The sequence below is a fragment of the Limulus polyphemus genome, unplaced genomic scaffold (assembly GCF_000517525.1).
Source record: "Limulus polyphemus unplaced genomic scaffold, Limulus_polyphemus-2.1.2 Scaffold6714, whole genome shotgun sequence".
NCBI lineage: Eukaryota > Metazoa > Arthropoda > Merostomata > Xiphosura > Limulidae > Limulus > Limulus polyphemus.
Genome location: NW_013672324.1, coordinates 26,327 through 43,251, shown reverse-complemented (window position 1 = coordinate 43,251; position 16,925 = coordinate 26,327). Strand labels below are relative to the sequence as shown.

The following is a 16,925-nucleotide window of genomic DNA, read 5'->3' as shown; positions in this document are numbered from 1 at the left end:
CTGCACACCACGGGTATCGAAACCCGGTTTCTAGCGTTGTAAGTCCGCAGACATACCGCTGTGCCACTGGCGGGGGGGGGGGCATATTTTTAATAATGAATGTAAAAGTATAATCTATGGTAATACCTATACACACTGTACGATTATTTTTGTGGTGATTTACGTGCACCAGTATTTGTGCTTATGAGTTATGACCATTACAAGAGATTTATTTTAGAAACGTGATATATTTCCTAATTTCCGTGTTGCCGGTTACGAAGAACGATACGACTTATTTCGCAATCACGTTTCTTATAAAAGAAATGTATTAAACATGGCCCAAAAGCAGCTTACTGGACTCGCCTGTCTTTCAACACCGCTGATAAGGTTAATGAATGTTTAGTACGTCAGGCTAGTGTAACCATGACAACCCATTCTTTCATCCCACGTAGATTTGTTTTGATTTTTCTGTATATCATTGGTTAACCATCTCCGTGGTGCACGTGATGTAGCCATTGACGTCAGAAGTGAGAGTAGTGGTACTGAACGAGCTTCTCTTCACGTTAGTTGCTACTGCAGTAACTAGAGCAGTACGTACGTTTTCTTGCTATTCTATGAGGTTAGGCTTCTTACCTTAGCGTAATTTCATTCTATGCTTAACGCAGAGTACAAAGTTATTAGATGAATACCGTTAGTTCAAGTCCATCAGAACAGGCATATGCTTGTGAAGTTGGGAAGACCGAGAACATGGCTTCAACGAACGAACTGTGTGACCTTCCTTTGGTACAAGTAAGTCGGTGTGCATGTGCTTACCAAGAGTAGTTGAAACCGTGCAAATTATAGCTTTCAGTTTCAAAACGATACGAAGATATAACTTATAAATATCTAACTAATTGGACAGGTGTAAAAAAATATGGTTTCATTTTCAAAGAACGTGTGTGACCTTCGTTTGGTTATGACTACTCGGAATAGGTATGGACGTATTTAGTAAGAGAGTATTTAATGAAGTATCGGTTTCAGAACGATATAAATATATACACAGACAGATAAATATCAAGTAACTTAAGTGCACAAACATAAGTTATATAAATAATCCCTCCTTGCAAGTATTTTATTGCTCATGATCAAGAAATTATTGTAATTAGTTAAAACACGTGCACTTTAGTTTAAAGATGAGTTAACTTATAACGGCGAGTTTACAAATATGAACAGAAATACTAGCAATAGTATCTAAAAATGATATGAATAAAGGTACATTATAAAGTGTTAAAACTTAGAATTTGCCACTTGTTTGGTATTACTATTAATTATTACAGTTATCAGAAATACGTACATAGAGGGTCAAAATCAAGTTTCCCAAATTTCTATGATCTACCAGCTGGTCATGATACGTAGAGCTTGAGAAAAGAAGGGGGCGGCGTAGTTTATTGATTATTTTACTCAATACGGTACAACTACGAGTCTCTTCTGTTGGATCTATACATAGCTCTGGAATGTTCGCGCCAACACGAGAATCTCGTGGAAACGAGGTCGTCTTGAGTATCAGTTTCTGGTGATCTAAGATGCCAAGACTGCGTGACCTTTGGCAGTTTCAGAGCCTTCGTTAGACTTATAGACTTTTCTGACATGTCACTAGAGTTAACATGATTTGGTGTGGTAGTCGGTAATATTCATCATTGGTAACGCTTAGATTTAAACGCTATGTATTGGTAGAAGGAAAAAAAGAAAGAAAACGATGCTTTTAAATTTACTAGAACAAAATATAACTTACAGAAAGTAAGTCATATTGTAATGTGAACTAATTCGGCGTAAAACAAAATATCGGTCTATTACAACAGAAACTATGAAAAAGAAGAATGCCCCGAATATAGTTTTTAAAAAAACTGACAGTAATCTCAAAGCTCGTGTAATGACGTAACTAATGATTTAAAGGAATATTATCGTTATAGGCCTACATCACTGGTGTATCGATTTATAACATTCAGTATTTCTTGATGCTTATTACACTCGGTTGTCTGCACGTTACCTTGAATAATGTTAATAAGATTCTTATTCCTCATCTGTACACTTCTAAGTTCTCGTCACTAATGCTAAGACAAGCCAAATTGAAAGACACGACCTTATTTGGTGGGGGTAATAATCTTCCCACCCTTAATTTTAAACACCAATAAAAAAAAAATGCTCACAGTTTTGGGTATTCAGAAGTTTGCTACTTTTAAACATGTATATTTATCTAATTGTTCGAAACTTGGTTAATAATTTTCCTAATTGATACTTTGGCTACTGTTTTCACCTTGTTCTTACCCTGTTTAATGTTTTGGCCTTATTCCTACCGTGGTTACTGTTGCCGCCTTATTTAATGCTTTAAGAACCATAGAAATTATTTATCCTAACCCTAATCGAAATTAATCATTCAACACAAGCAACAGCGGGAAATATTATTGTTACTTGTGTGTGTGTTCGTGTAGGAATATGCTGACGGTTAATTCGTGAGAGTACTAATTTGTTATAGAATAGCTAATTCGCCGATTCGAATAGTTCTGATATCCAGCCAGTTACACGTACACTTTTAATAATTATGATGCGTCATTTGTGTGTAACAAAATTAAGTATAAAATAGGGAGGGGGGGGGGGAGGTATCACTCTTTGTTGGGCACGAGGCATAGACTCCCAAAGTCCCGTCGTAGAAACGCTACTACTAATCATCTATAGTTGTAATAATTGCATACACGATTCTATCCGAAAAAAATATATAAACCTACGCTTCTTGTAATTCACCTTTTTTAGAGCATTAATTTGATAAATTTAATTCATCTTCAACATCACTCTGTGCTTTATCCCTTCCGTATACTTGAAATATCTGTGCGTCTCATCGAAGCATTAATGTTTTGTTCTTTATATAGCTCAACAAATCTCAAATGTGTATGTTTTTCTTTTGCACTGGTTCGCCCTGGGATTATCTATAAATCTTAAGTTGAAAACGGTGTTTAATATATTAGTGTTCACGTGCCAGGTGTAACTGATTTTTACAAGTCTTATTGCATGGTGATTTTAGCGTAAAGAAAATTGTTAATTTACGCTACAAAGTTTTATCCATTTTATTGAAATTTTATTTTCTAATCGTTTATGAAACAAATCGTTTTGGGGTAGTCCGAAGATAAGATACGTTTACACCTTTTATTCTGCTATTCAGCATTCCAGCTAAAGAAATACGTTATTTTTTCTACACGTACAACCATATAAAGTTCTGCTGAAACTTTAAACTTCAGTCCTCAGCTGATCTTTTTTTTTTTTTAACCAAATATGAACTTTTACGTTTTCGTTTTACAATTCACCTCACCGTTATACCAGAAGAAAACTTGAAAAACCTCACTCTCGTTCCGAATACAAAAATGGAAACTTGTATGATTGTGTTCGCGCAAGAACGCGTACGTATGTATGTATACTGACAAACTACACTAAGCCAGTTTCCATACCTAAAGCCATATAAACCTTCACTAGCAGACAGTAACATTGCTTCATGGATTAAAGCTGACGCTGCTCGAAATTCCAATTCTCTGCTCATGTCCTCAGTTTTATTCGTTTTTTGTTTTTTTTAGCCAGCATTGATTTCATTAAAAAAAAATAATTATCTATATTCATCAGCTCTGTTGTCAGTGGAATACGTTAATAGAAATCTTTGTATTTCTCTGCTTTATTATCTGGTAAAAGGGTAAAGTACACATATCTATATTCCTGAGCTTCATTATCAGTAAAATACGATTATGTGTATTCCTCAGTTCTGTAAAATGGTTTGGTATGATTATTTGTATTCCTCAGCTCTGTTGTCAGTAGAATACGTTAATAGAATTCTTTGTATTTCTCTGCTTTATTATCTGGTAAAAGGGTAAAGTACACATATCTATATTCCTGAGCTTCATTATCAGTAAAATACGATTCTTTGTATTCCTCACATTTTACTACCGTAAAATAGCTTAGTACAGTTCTTAATGTTTCTGTGGATAATTGTCTCCAGAATATTTTAATCTAAATCAAGAAAGGAATATATAGGTAGATAGATAGATAGATATACGACAAACAAATGGTAGATGCTCGCAACGTTTTGGGCCTAAACGTCCTTCTTGTGGAGATTTCAACCTTTACACACAATAACTTATAAGCATTAAAATGTCTGTTTCTCATTTGTTTGTGGTACAAGTTTTTTCTTTTTTAATTTCGATTTAATTGTACTACAGGGGTTTCTGCGAGACTTTTCATAGTTTTTAATGTTCATACGTGTTTTACAATAATATTGTGAATACAGTACTTTAGCAGTTTATTTTTGTATCTTAGGGAACTTGAATTAATGTGATTGTATAAAAAAAATAATAAGAGATGGTGTAATAAGAGAGCAAAATTAAATTATACCAATATATGATTGTTTGATATAATAATAACAATGATTAACAAACATACTTAATACTTAATTGTAACTTTTTTCTTAGTATATATATATATATATATATATATCATAATATAGTTTCAGAATATGTTAATATGCTTACTTACGTAAAAGTGTCCCTTTTTCTTTCTTCAACCTCGAGATGGCACCACTGAATACACGTATATTGTTGAGTTTTGTTTGTTTAAGTTTCGGTTTAAAAGCCGAAAGCTGCCAAAACATTGGAAAACAAGAGGCCTAACGTTAGTGATAAAAATCGCATAAACTGCAGATTTTTTAAATATTTAAAATAATATTAAGTATTGTTGAATATAATTTCTCTGACAAAACACGTTCTTTTAGTAATGTGTAGTTCGTGATCTGTCAGTTCATGGTCGTCTCATTTCATATACGGCGTATTAAGATTTTACGACACAAATAGTTTTTGTCTTTCACTCCGTTCTTTTGTGTAGTATTGTTATGCTGACGTATTGTGAATTTTATTAGAGGTTTGTTACATTTTTTAAGTTAAGAGCTGCGTTTGGGTAAGCAAAGAGTGCTTGGAATAGTCGATTGTTTCCACGTGCCACCATTAGTTTAGCCCACACAGAGTTGTCAGCATGGGAACCGAATTTGGTAAGCTTCTCAAATCTAGTATATACCACATCATTATGACTTGTTATACACTGTAAGTATCGTATTACTAATAGTTATTATAAGAACTTCTGAATGAAAGTATCGAACTGTTTAACAATCTATGAACAGCATCATATGTATGCTATATCCCAATACCCAGGGTCCTCAGGCTGACTGGGATATTAGGTTTTGAAATAGGGTTACACCTATTTCATGGGGATTATTATTCGCTGTAGTAAATCTAATGAAATTTAAATCGGGATTGCATGCTGTTATAGAGCTTATATTGAATGTTTCTTGAACAGTCTGCGGATTATATGTTTGAAGTTGAGTTTTATTCTGTTAACAAATAATATTTTTAATATTAATTTTCATAAGACACACACAAACACATGCGGTCCCTGATATATCTGTAGAGTACTAATGTATAATTGACAAGCACGTGTGCAGGCTTTCTGTCAACAAGTGCGACGATTGCCCTGTACATGGCTGTAACCAAGTCCCTCCTGACGTAATTCGTTGCTAAGCAACATTACCGAACAGCACATTTTCTTTCATTGAGCTCGGTAGCTTGCGAAAGCTGTAAAGTAGTTTGTTCGCAAAGAAAGAAACTATAACCTATACTTATCCATAATAATATTAATGTCTTTTTCACATTTATTCAACATAAAAAGTAATCGGTGTGTATATTTTTCGTAATGAATCTCAAGGGTCAGTTTATTTATAATGGTAGAACTAGCTGTCAGCGGAAGAATACAAGCTAACAACACAGGCGCTGAAATCAGTTATAAATATGGGGTAAGAACTATCGTTACGCACTAGTTTGCTTGTAGAAGGAAGAAGTAGGACGTCAGTAGGTGCTAGTATTTAACCAGTTGCTTTCGTTTTTGTTATTTCTTTCTAGTCAAACAAGGTTGAAGCAGAGTCCGGCCGTCTTGGAGCGAAGCTGAAAATGGAAGGATTAGAATCATTGACAAACAATAGTCAGTGTTTTGCTGTGCTGAATTACGAGCAGGTCAGTCGTTTACATAAAATTATGGATAAAGTAGTGCCAATTCATGGACGAGGGAATTTTCCAACTTTAGAAGTTAAACTTAAAGATCTTGTGCAAGTGGTACAGGGAAAACTAGAGAAGGATTCAGTGCCCGTGAAGGACATTAGACTAAACGGTGGAGCTGCAAGTCACGTTTTAACGTCAGAAAACTCGCCGTATAACGATCTCGACTTAATTTTTCATGTCGATCTATCAAACCAGCGAAGTTTCGACAAAGTAAAGGCAGCAGTGCTAGATTCCTTGCTTGATTTTCTACCGGAAGGGGTCAGCAAGAACAGAATAAGCAGTTGCAGTTTGAAGGAAGCTTACGTTAACAAGATGGTTAAAGTTATAGAAGGAGACCGCTGGAGTTTGATTTCACTCAGTAACAACCGTGGACGAAATGTGGAACTCAAGTTTGTAGACGTTATGAAACGGAAGTTCGAGTTTAGCGTGGACTCCTTCCAGATTATCTTGGACTCCCTCCTGCTATTTTATGAGTGTGCGGAGGTTTCTATGGATGAGAACTTTTACCCCACTGTTGTTGGTGAAAGTGTATACGGTGACTTCCAGGAGGCGCTGTATCATCTCAACAAGAAGTTGATCGCTACTAGGAACCCAGAAGAGATCCGAGGTGGCGGACTTCTGAAGTATTGTAACCTGCTTGTGCGTGATTATGAACCTGTGAATCCTGAAGACATCAAAACACTAGAGCGTTATATGTGCTCCCGTTTCTTCATTGACTTCAGTGACGTCATTCAGCAACAAGCCAAGCTGGAAAGTTATCTAGCGAACCACTTCATAGGAGATAGCCAAAGTAAGTACGAATATCTAATGATTCTTCACAGAGTGGTGGATGAAAGTACGGTCTGTCTCATGGGCCACGAACGGCGACAAACCCTCACTTTGATTGAAGAATTAGCTTATCAAGTGTATTTCCAAGAACAATTCCATCTGTTCGCAAAGAATCGCCATCTTCATCCATACGAGTCATGGTCAGCGGGCCAACAATTTCCATTTGGCCACGGCTTCTTCTACACTCCGTATGTGGCTCCACAGCCGATGGGTTATTCGTCTTGCCCTTGTGGAGGCTGGATGCCATGCACATGACTTGGCATGGAAAGTTCCGAATGTTAAAGAAGGCTAGAATGGATATTTTTATTTTTCTTGATTGAACAGAAGTTGACAGTTCAAAGTTATTTAACGTGTACGAGGTCGATTGGCATTATTAATGTGGTATAGGTTTTAACCCTCACTGAAACAAAAAATCTTTATTCTGGATTACGCCAGTTAAATTCCTTTGTTATTCCATTTATTGTACTACAGTCTGTAGTTACTAAAGAAGAATAAGAAAAAGATTGAGTAAGAAGTATTGTCAGGTTAAAACAAACAAAAAAAATCCGAAAATTTATCGTAAATGTTTGAACTTTCCATTCACTTCTATGTGAACTTAAACCTTAAGGTATAGACAGTGTGTCTTAGCTAACCGTTTTTAGATAAAGTGCTTCGATGGGTAAATATATTGTTGCAGAAATCGTAACAGTTAATGAATTTGAAGAACTGTACTTGATTGTGCTGTACCATGATATTTAGAGGAATGCGACAGTTTTTGTCTTATTTTTGTGGTAATTTCAGGTAAGCAACCAGTGTTAGTGTTTTAGATGTCTTCGAAGGTGGCGTAAGAATGTTTTTAGATTTAGAGCTTATGTGTTGAGGATGTTCTTGCCCATTTTGTTGTTAATTCATAAATACTACTGTTTTTTTTTCTCGTGCATGCAATGAATTGAAGAAAATGCTACATTCAAGTAATTAAAAATTGATATATGCATAGTTTCTGTGTTCACATTTGAAGTTGTATACTGTGCTTTGTTGGGTTGGGGTTATCGGATACAGAAATGTTTTAGGATAAAATACTGAAAACACCCAATGAAATAAATGTTATTAAACCGTATATATATATTTAAGAGAAAATTAACGTTAACTTAGTTGCCTCACTTGGTAGAAGTAATCGAACAATACCAAGCCTTACCAAAGTAGATATTTGCGTACATTCACTGCCTATTAAAATATTTTTGTGTAAACCACGTTTCAGTCGTGTAAGTGTTAAGCCTAAATGTCTCGACACAGGTATTTGAATGTTTTTAAGGAAAGTTTTTTGTTTTTTTTAGCTAGTTTTCGTGTGGGGTGAGTTTAGTAAACTTTCAAAACATTGTGTGAGTGTGTGCGTGTGTATATATATATGCATGCATGCGCAGTAAAATAAATTTTCAAAGCGAAATATGCAAATTTTCTTCCTTGTGCGTAATTTCTACATTGTACTTGTAGTTTTAATAACTTTAAATAAAGCTGTCAGTGTCAAGGGTATGCCATCTTTGAGAATGTACATAGTGATGAAAAGTTCTGTAAAGAATTAAAGCTGTATATGTAGCTTTTGGTGCACGTTTTTCCTAAAGAGGAAGTAATAAATTGATAATTATAAACAATATAAGTAATTCTCTATTCAATTCTTACTCTTAAGTTTTTAATGTGATATCCCGTATGATTGATCATGATAATTAGTTTATAAGCGAGCTAATATTTTTGTTGTTGTTCAAACCCCCCAGAGATATTAATTATGCTCCTGCGACCTCTAGCAGTATTTAGTACATTTTGTATTCTGGAATTTAAAGTAATGTAATATCTGCATTATTATGAATACATGTAAATGTTCATTTGATAATAACTAAAAATTCTACAATTAACAAAGAATGTTATGTGCGAATGTCATTGGATTTATAATTACAATTGAAACCTTTGATAATTAATTGTTGCTCCTACGAGCCATGTTTGCTGCTTCCGTTGAAACCGATATTAATGTGTAAGAAAGTAGCTACTTCCATATACTTAAAACTATATAATCGAAAAATAGAATTAAAATTTAATTCACACTCAATGTTAAATGTTGTATATTTGTTTTTAGTATCTAAATAGTACAAAAATGAGACTTTTTAAGCATTTTCTTGAAAATAGTTTAACTTGGGAGCCTAATTTTCGGCAACCGACACACAAAATATGGAAAAATTACAGAATGATAAATATTGTTACAATGACAATCTAATGTTTCGAAGTGCGAAAATATTGTTTAATAATTTTTAATATGTTTGGTGTAACTTGGCTTAGGTATATGACACGCGTTTTTTACCTCATGGCTGAGCAGCAGTGCACCTGCACTTGTAGGGCTTGGTAAGAGCATGTACGTTGTTGTATTAATTTATAACCCGCACGAGCATCAAGAACTGCATGAAATCTTCTAAAGGTAAGAAAACTGGAAATAATTTGGCCCTTTTTAAGATTTTTAATTGTTGACATACACGTGGATTGAGTTTTTATTAAAAACAGTATTTATTTAACAATAACTTATTTAGTTGATATACCTGTTTTTTTTTTGGATCTCGGCTTTGTGGTGACTAATATTACTTCTTGTTACGTAATTCGAGTTTACGGGCACGCCACACACTAACAAAGGGTAGTTTACCCAAGCGGAAAGTCAAAATAAGCTATTGGGCAAGAATATTACAATCGCAAGCGCCTTGTTAAATAAAACTAGTGAAAACCATGCACGTTGGTTTCATAGGGGAATTAAATGCACCGTGCGGTTGTAAGCAGGGGAAACTTAAAGCTACAAGGTGAACCAGTTTTTTTTAATAGTTATAAAAAAACAACAACAACCTGAATCATGACATGTATGAATTACTAGTGGTTAAGTTTTTGTTTAAATAAACTCGTGCTCATCAAATTCTGAAATACGACAGTTAAACTAATTAGATTTACAGCAGTAATGTAAATATTGGTAGAAAATAACGTAATAAAACATTAAATTAAGAGTAAAAGAGTCCAATACAGTTAACGTTAAATGGGGTATCATGAAAGTCTCAAAACACAATTTATCAATACTTGAAAAATTAAAAGGTCATTTGATGGATGTTCTTCGTGTGATTGGGGTGGGGTTGTCATTTTATCAAAGTGAGAAAAAGAAATTGAGACATAAGTTAGTTAATTAACTGTTAATAATTCATAAAGGTGGGAATTCTCAATTTTTGGCCTTGTCTGAAAATGTAACACCTGACCTCATTTTTTTTATGAATGTGAACAATTAAATGTAATTTGTTTTTTCTGTTGATGCACGAACATGCAGTTTCAGTGCTTGGATTAACACATGTACTTCATTAATACACGAACTTCAGGCTTATCTGATACAAACGTGTAGGAGCAACTGTACTTGAAATTAGGTGTAATGTTTACGTTAGTTTAATGGGTTGATTTTCAAGTTATTTTACGTAATCTAAGGAGTCAAGTACATGTGAGTTTTGGAGTTAACACCTTTGATACTGGGTTTCATTTTAATTATTTATAAAAGAAAAGTAAAAACACGAGTGCGTGTTTAAGGACACAAACCAGTTCAGGTTATTTTTATTGTGTACAGGAAAGTAAGCAGAACTAAATTTAAACATTTTGGTTGGGAAGCAATTGACAAAGTTACGATTATAATTATAAGCAGGAGTGTGAAAAGTCAACATATACTTTATACAGAGTACTTAGAAAAACTGTTGGGTTCGTTATTTATGAAGGGGGACTATGCTTTTGTACTCAATTTAAGAGATAAGATGTACTATGGTGTAAAATGAGTTTAGGTACTCTATAAGTTGAGATATATGACGTTTGAAGTAACTGAGAACAACCTATAATTAAGAAGGTTGTTAAAATGATGGCTAAAATCGTTAGCTATGTGGGAGAGTAACCTTGACAACCGTGACATAGCATCGATCTGTCCAAACACTTGTAGGATTCCATTTGTAACTGAAAATTTGGGAAATTGTTCAAGTTATTAAGAGTTTGGTCCGTTATCTATCTTTCAGCGATTTTTTTTTAATATCAATACAGTAACAATAAAAATTATCAATTAATTGAGACAAGCGACATAGTTGGGTTACTTGAGTACATACCCCTAGTTTTCAAAAATAGTTAATTAAACTGTGTAGATTTGCATTGCTCCAGTTTTGTGTACGTTTTTTTCCCCCTTGTATGGCAACTGACTGTTAAGGCTATATTCAGTTGAACAAGAGTATGTAAGGTACACATTAGATATAGCAATGGATAATTTGTACACGTTTATTGAGAAAAAAAGGGTTATCGACTATATTTTTGTGACTTTGTAGTGTGTTTCATGTAAAATATATATATATAATTTGTGCATTAAAAGTAATTTTTAAGCTGAGTACTGGAAAAAGCCTATTTTTATTTGTTGTCTTAAACTTAGTTGTCTGTGATCGTGACACTGCATATGTTATTGAATAAGATCAAAGAAAGGTGAATTTTGCTATCTTGCCGTGATGTTGGTGTTGTAACAATTTACAGAATCAAACTGATCACGCTTACAAACAAGTATACAACTGGTTACAAAATAAAACTGCTTAATCCTTGTTGTTTTAAAAGAAGCACGTGAACTCCGGAATCGTTTAAGTAATTAGAATACAGAACCGGACAAGTTTGTAAAAAATGAGAAAAATATTAATAATTATTATAGTTAAATGATTTAGATAATGCACTGGTGTTGTTGAGCTAAAATATCTTTTAAAAAAAACCTAAGAGAAGAACTCCCTGTATTAGATCCTGATGGTCATTTTGGTTGAAATATTGGCTACGTTCTCTCCCTCATGCGGCTGTTTTACTGAAGTTCAGATTTAGCACCCCTGTAAGTGTACGTCAAATTAATATGGAAATGAAAGCACAAAAAAAAATCGTGGTTTAAAGATTCGATATTTTTCTTTTAACAGAGTTCGTCTTAAGAGAAAAAGCATAAACCAGAAATATAGGGTTAACTGTGTGAGAATTTCGCGGAAGTAAGTGAAGTAGAAACTATGTGCACCAACGTGTACGCTTGACCAGTTTCCCAGAATTATTCGCAGATTTCTAGTCTAGATTTTTGGTACAAGCATTATTTTGCCACCCACTCCTTTAAAGTTTTACCTTATTTGGCACCGTTATGGCATAAAGGTAAAATAACGTAAGAAATGTTCCACCTAGACTTGTAGCATGCATCACTTCCCATACCGTGTTTTTGTTCACTATTCTTGCCGTTAGGTTTATATTCATTTTACTGAACGTGGTACATGTACTTCTTTGATGTCAAATTTAGTAGTAGAAACAAAAAAACGTCAGCTTAATAGCGATAGTGTATGAAAGTACGTGTTTGTTGGCATTTGTACCACGCAGAGATATATAGATTTCAAACATCAGGGTGGTACTGCTTTAGTACAGTAAGTCTCTGCGGTTTGTCATCAAAACGGGTTCTCAGAACTTCACAAAATATATTTCGTACATTGCTTGAAGACCTCCAGCAAGTATATTGTTTCTAAGTTAGCTGTTGTATGAAGACGAAGTTGGCAAGTCTTAAAAGCCTGTCAGAAAGTTCACTTTTATGTGAACAAGCCATTAACAAATAGAGCACTAAAAATACTAACTTTTCTTATGATTTCTGGTTTAGCTTTCTGCCGTAAGTACTTATGTAATAGTAGCACTCATCTGACAGACAATTATTCAGAAATGCTGTTTTCATAACTCGCCGTTACCTTGTATTTTAAATAGTATAAACCTTCCAAATTTTGGCATAACACACAACACAACAATATTATTCTGTTGTAAAAGACAATCCACAACAAAGGAATACGTTTACTAGTGGATTTCTACTTTCTTCCGTGGTGAGTAAAGGACTTTACATGAGATCCTACAAAAGGAATGTATATAATCCATCTTAAACTACATACTCAAAAACAGGATCTGTCACCACAAGATTAAGTACCATAAAACCAAATCCTGCGCAAGTTCCTAAAATACTTTGCTAATAAATGTTCTGTATTATTTTGATGTTTATTCAAAGCTATATTTATGAAGTTTCCGGTAATGTAATCAAAATTTATGATACCTAAGTTATTGGTAATTCAAAATTTAGATTTCAGTTTCACACTCTTATTGTGCTTTTTAAACAATGCGTTGCAAGTAAGCAACATAAATGTTGCGTTTGTTAACCAAATACTTAGTTAAACGTTTCAGTTCTGAATGGGTATCGAAATGTCTAAGAACTGTTTGTTCCAAGCTCTACGTGTTAACCTGCCTTAGTTTTATTAGTTTAAAATATATTACTGTACAAAAAGCTTATTTTGGGTTTCCAAGTCTCGGGGAGTAGACAGTTTGTATTCTTTGGAATTTCATGCACAGTTTTCGATATCCCACCCTACGAACTTGAAATTGTCTTAAGGTTTTAAGTGAACTTATGAGCATTGTTTAAACTATCGCCATTTTGGGAACTTGTTTGATTACCTTTACATTCAGTAGAAGAATATGGTCAAACAGAACTTACATTTCAGCTGGTGGGTTAGAAAATTTTGGATTTAAAGTTAGATTAATCAAGTAGCTTCACCGTAGTGGAAGAACTTGCCAAATTGTCAGTTTATTGAGTTGAAGTTGTCAATTAAGTAATAAATTGTCAAGTATATGTAATGGGTTTTATGAATGATGTAGTGTATATGCTGGAAGTAAATGTGTTTGAATAAACTGTCAAGACCATAAAATGGGAAAATTAAGTTCAGTAAATATTTAAATATTGTAATTAAGTATGATCGGGAGATTTTTATTTATTTTATTAAATATCGTCTTTATTTGTCTGGATTAGATCACGAGCAACTCTTGTTACAAACATTTAGGGAAATAGTACTAATCACATTTTATTTAAGTAAACAAAAAAACTTTTGTTTTACTGTGTTTTCGCTTTTTTTTTTTAAGCGGGTAGGATATGTTGATGTAGTGTCGCTTACTTGTTCTGTAATAACGTCGTTAAATAAAGGCAGAAAAACGAGAATTAACTGATTGCATATTTTAATTATTCCGAGGTTTAAACAAGAACTTTTAATGTATTCTGTAGGTTTGTCACACTTTTAGATCAGATGGAAGTAGTACAATCATACTTGGCGTGTACAGGATCTAAATAGTTGTATTGGTAGAACGGGATCGGCAAATTTGGCTCAAAGTTGAACAGTATTTGAATCACTGTAAAAGATTACTCTTGTAACAGTTCTAATTTTTAACCTTTTTTTTTTTCGTCTGAAATATTTATCATTTAAGGGTTAAAGGTTTTATTCTGAATACCTTATATTTATGCTTGTAATTTAGTCATGACATTTTTCACATCTTAACCGAGTTCCTCGACATATATCAAAGTTCAAAATGTGTGCCCAACTAACTATTCATCCATTTTCAAGTACAAAGCTGTTTAACAAGTGTCTTGTCAAGTGTTTTCTGATCTATTGCACTATGAAAAACAGAAAATTTCTGTGTTTCAACATTGTGTATTGTGAAAGTTTTCTGAATTTTTCATTTTTAAATTTTGGTAACTACTTTTTTCTTTTTTTGCCAGTATATAGACTTTCATCAAACTTATCAAAATGTAAATACGTACGTATATATATATATAAATATATATGTGTGTGTGTGTGTGTGTATTTGAAAATCTGAACAAGTAGTTTGGTTCCGGGAAAAAATTGGTGTAAATTGTATGGTACGGTTTTCGCTTAAATCAAGTTAAAAATAAATTGATTTCAATTATATGACAGTGAATATGTATTATTATCTTGCTGAAAATAATAAAGTGAATTATTTTGCGGATAGATCAGCTTGGAGGTCTTGTTTTTCTTTATTGTTGTATGAGAAATATTTAACTTTTTATTTTATTTTTGTGTACACCAGTACATACTACACGAAACAGGATATTTGGAATTTTGTAATGTAATTATGACACGATAGTTATAAAATTAATCACTTCTTCAGTTCATTGTTATGCAAAATAGACATCTGATTATATACTATATAAATAATGGTCTATTCGCTTCTTTTACTTTGAAATGAATCATAGAGCTTAAAGTGCTTCGTGTTGCTTATAAACAATAGCTACTACAGCTCAATTGTGTAGTTGGTTTCAAAGAGGTTCCAAGTCCTTTCTGTAACAGCTCTATATGTGACTGGATAGATCCCGATCACATATAGAGCTGTTATAACATAATGTGGGGCCACTTTGAACTCAACACAGTTGTTGGAATATTTGGACGTGGTAGATAGACCATTATCCACAGTAAAAACAGACGATCTCTATATATGTTGATACTAGTAGGGTACCTGATCCAAGACTGTATCACTTATCCACAGCTGCAGGTGAGCGTCGAAATAGTGTACAGACGGTTATAAGATGACTTCATAAGGCCTAACTGTTCGTAAGATATCCAATAATGTGCATTCTGCTGACAACAAAGAGAGTTGCACTTCGCATTGTAACCATTTGTAAAGAATCTGAAGCAAGGGAAGTGGCATCTATGGTAATAATGGGAGTACGGTGTGGTCAAGAGGAAACATTGGTTGACATACTGAGTTATACGTCGTGTGGAATGATAACATTACTTTTACTCGTTAAAGGGACCTCATCTTACAGCCCTTTACTGCCCTGTTCTTGCTCTGGCTTCAGCATAATGTGTTAAACTGGTTAATACATCTGTTAAGAGAGAATAAAAAAGAAGGGTCTGATAATCAATCAAGCATGTACGAGTGGGAAACACGAAAGATGTAAACAACTATTTTTAAAATAGCGGTTCGAGGCTACTTCATCAACACTTTCATTTTAATCATTACCCAGACCGTGCTGCCCTTACCGTTCATGATGGTCATACTCGATATTGAAGTGAAATATCAGAACTTTAAATGTGTATAGCCACATCTTAGGTGAGAAATTCCTGCCCATCAGATGCATGGTTTGCATATATATATATATATATGACCTGGTGGGTTGATCGATATTATTCTGTAACCGAGTTTTTGCCATGCCATGTATAGAATAAGTGTGTGTGTGTATTGCGTTAGACGTGGAAAATATTAGAGTAATAGTAGAAACAATCAGAGTGTGGCAACATCGAGACTTGTACTCAGTTTCTCACTGTAAAATTTTTATAATAATGGCAACCTTTTCTTTTTTTTACATTAAAAATGTAATTTTAGCAACGAAAGGGTCTGTTTAAATTGACTACAGACGACAATTAATCAGTTTTAGAACTAACGTTGGAAATTGGCCAAATGACTTAAATGTTGCATACGACAATTGACAAAGTTTAAAATGACCCCTGCGAGAACTGAACAAGTGTTTTAAGTGAGAACAGACCCAATCTGTTTTAGGTGAATATAGACGTCATCGGATAAAGTTAGGGCCAGATGTAGTCTAGTGGTTACGGATCGGAAAGTTCAAGGTTCCAATCACGATACCCTGGTTAATATGTTCTGCATTTACAGCTGTGAGTTGTTAAATTGTAACAGTCAATCCTTTCGGTCGGTTAAAAGTTATTATTCATGTCGCAGGTGTTTCTTATTGATTGCCCTTCCTCTGGTTAGCAGCTCTAAATTATAGATGGTTATGCTTAGACCATAAAGGTCTCTTACCTGGGTGTTTATCCCACGTGTCGAACCAATACCAACTAAGTCTGTTTTACTTTATTGCTGGCATTAATTGAAATAGTCAACTGCCAACGACAAATGTGATCTTTTGTTGGTTGCTGGCAATAATTTTATTTCTGAAGTAACTAATTATATAGTACTATATAATATAGTACATTAGTCCTAGCAAAATTGTCACTGAAGTTGAAAAGTAACAAATTATAAGAAATAAACAAAATGTTATGTTAAATGGAACAGGAAAATTTACGACTGTGGTTCAGTAGGTATTGACATAGAAAGTCAAGTCAGTTCAGGTCTGTGCCCGGCATGGCCAGGTAAATAGGGCGCTCGACT

At 33.9% G+C, this 16,925-nt stretch overlaps 1 protein-coding gene across 2 annotated transcripts; it reads left to right on the top strand.

Moving 5' to 3' along the window:
- Positions 1–556: 556 nt before the first annotated feature.
- LOC106474010 (protein FAM46C-like) lies at positions 557–14,767 on the top strand. 2 transcript variants are annotated; one of them, XM_013934696.2, is made up of 2 exons: positions 557–768; positions 5,940–14,767. In XM_013934696.2, the coding sequence occupies exons 1-2, from the start codon at positions 661–663 to the stop codon at positions 7,176–7,178; spliced, it is 1,347 nt and encodes a 448-aa protein (XP_013790150.1). In that variant the 5' UTR covers positions 557–660; the 3' UTR covers positions 7,179–14,767. The 2 variants fall into 2 exon arrangements, with proteins under 2 accessions (XP_013790150.1, XP_022258099.1); XM_022402391.1 differs by lacking the exon at positions 557–768 and adding an exon at positions 5,638–5,833.
- Positions 14,768–16,925: the final 2,158 nt, after the last annotated feature.